This window comes from Cupressus sempervirens, chromosome 7 (assembly GCF_028749045.1).
Source record: "Cupressus sempervirens isolate cs-2001-9-10 chromosome 7, ASM2874904v1, whole genome shotgun sequence".
In the NCBI taxonomy this organism is placed as follows: domain Eukaryota; kingdom Viridiplantae; phylum Streptophyta; class Pinopsida; order Cupressales; family Cupressaceae; genus Cupressus; species Cupressus sempervirens.
Genome location: NC_143124.1, coordinates 504,043,679 through 504,046,359, shown reverse-complemented (window position 1 = coordinate 504,046,359; position 2,681 = coordinate 504,043,679). Strand labels below are relative to the sequence as shown.

At 40.1% G+C, this 2,681-nt stretch overlaps 1 protein-coding gene across 1 annotated transcript; it reads right to left on the bottom strand.

The window, feature by feature from the left end:
* Window positions 1–441: 441 nt before the first annotated feature.
* Window positions 442–2,373, bottom strand: LOC149547738 (uncharacterized). Its single transcript, XM_089791806.1, has one exon. The coding sequence runs from the start codon at window positions 1,816–1,818 to the stop codon at window positions 865–867; it is 954 nt and encodes a 317-aa protein (XP_089647932.1). The 5' UTR covers window positions 1,819–2,373; the 3' UTR covers window positions 442–864.
* Between the last annotated feature and the right edge of the window lie 308 nt (window positions 2,374–2,681).

The window sequence follows — 2,681 nt, the reverse complement described above, 5'->3', positions numbered from 1 at the left end:
ATCTACTAACTACTCTACCTAAGATATGTTTTCTCTTAATAATATATCATACATCGTGTAAAAATAATTAACAAAATAAATGTTTTATCATTTTGTACAATAAAATAAATACGAAAATACTAAAATTAAAAAATATTTTATATTACATATCCATACCATCTTTAATTTTTTTAAAGCAAGCTAATAGACACTATTCTTAAAAATTACCTCGTCAATAAATAAAAAAAACTTATTTTCCATAATATAAAATAGAAAATTACAATTTCATTTTTTCATAATAATTGACCTTTATATAACACACTTAGAGAAGATATTTAATAAAATTATTATAAAAAAAACACCTACTTTAATTCCTTCTTACTTTAACAAAACTTTCTGCAACAACTCTCACCCACTCCAATTGATTCGACCAATACCATACTCTGGATAGGGGAGCAAACAAAGAAAAAAACAAACTTTTCATAATAAAAAAATTAAATAATGAATAACTTCAACAAATAATAATATCATCCGTCCTACCCATTCGAACTGACTAGACACCTAAGCCACTAAAGTATGCTACCCAATGAAGTGATTAGAAAAAATCAACTTTACATAATGAATGGAGGGCCAGATGAGCTCAGCTTGGTTCCCGGTACAATTCAGCAAAGACCGCACATTCCAATGGAATCCAGCTCATGACAGGCAATGCAACACCAATCTTCCCTCTTTCAATCCACCAAAATGAAACATTCCAACACTAATTCCTCATTGCCTCGGGATTTACAAGAAACAAATTTACAAATCCATCTAAATCCAGAGAGATCGACGCCACAGAAAAAGGCAATCAACAAATTCACTAACACACACACACACACATAAAACCTAACCCTTGCCTTCCATTCTGGCGCGCGTGATACCAACACAAGCATCGACAAAATCACCATCAATAAAATCACAAGAAAAGATCTGCAGACGATCACCATAACCCTTCTTAAACGCCTGAGAGATAAACAGTCTCGCATGTCCTCTGATCCGATTCGTGACAGGCTTCACACAAACCACCGGATTATTCGCCTGCGGGGTCGCCGTGTTCTCAACCCGGTAGAAATACTTGCGCGAAGAAACGGGCGGATGGCTCGCAAGTTTGCTCAAATTACTCTCGAACTTGGTGGAAGGAAGATCAGTATCGATCCAGTCGTCCTTTAAATAAGCGGAGCTCCAGAGGGCAGAGCCCGGGTGCGGAGCGCCTCCTTTGGCCGCCGGTTTCCAAATGCAGATGACCCTTTTCGGCAAGAGCTCGGCCAGAGTTTTATCAAAGACGTGGTTGTCCTGGTGTATGAGATACTCACCGAGTTGTTCCGTCAGCCATTTCTCCATCTCCGGCGGGTCCTGGTGCCCGTACTCCGTCCGGATCTCCACAATTAGGAACTCCGACTGAGTCTCCGACAGAAAACGCTTGATGTCCCGGATGACCAAATCTACGCTGTAGCTTTTCAGTATCCCGTGACAGACGCGCCGGGATGCCTCGACGCGGATGTCGAGAACCCTTGTGCCGCCCACCAGTTGATTGTAGATGGAGCATTTCTGGCACCGGGCGAGCGGGCGGGACACCATCGGAATCCCCATCTTGTCTGTGGCGGAATCGTGGGTTCCCGGCCACACGATGTCTTTGATATGAATTGAGTTGAGGTCCAGCTTTGACATCCATTCTTTCCGATTGCCGTCCGCTGTTGTGTACTCTGAGCCCGGGAAATCCACCCCTTCCTTGCTGTGCAGATCTTTCAGGACGCGCTTTTCCTTGACGACTGTCTTCTGCTTTGAGACCTGGCCTCCCATGGCGGACGATCTGGTTTGGTCGTGGTGTTAAAGAGGGGTTTGAGATTATTAGATCAGAGAGCCCAAGGAGGCCTTTTGCATTGTATTCGTTGGGCGGATCTATCTGACCCAGTTCATCGGTTTTCTCCGTCAAACAAGGCGATTGGATGGGAATGGATGAGTTTGTTTATCCGGCTAAGGTCGTCATCCAAGGGTTTTTTATGTTTGGGGTTGTCAAGTCAGACTGCTTTTAGGTTGGGCTGTCTAATCGAATTTGCTAGTTGTCGATATAATTATTGGTCCATCGTTACTCATTTGTCATTGAAGTTGTAGACGATTGATGAAATGGAATAGCAATAATGGGAAGAAGACAAAAGGATAGGGCGGGCAGTCTTTGTCATGGTGGGTGTAGCTGAAACGACCATTTCTTAGGTGAACGTGTAGAAGATTTGTATTTTCGCAATATTCATTGCGGAATGACTTTTTGAAAAGGGTGTTTGAAGAAAAGTGACAAAAATGGCTTTTCAGTTTTTTTCTGGATAGATCCATGGATAAGTAATGGAAAATGAGGTTAGTTTATCAACTGTGCATATATCTTAAGAAATTAAATAGAAAATCTAAAAGATGACATTGATAATGTTGTATGTCACTTTGGTATAGTAGTTTATTGATAAAAGTTTTAGGTCTCATGAGTTGAAGTTTTAGCTTGGTTGGCTTTATATAAAAATGAAATCTACTGTTTGGTATATTTATGAAATTATGTTACTTTGTACGAATAAATTGATGTATTGTCTTATTCAATTTTTTTCTTTTTTCTTTTCATATATTGCTATGAATGCTATCAAATACAAGAGTTCTTTTGGAGCATGAGTCCTTGTCTATTA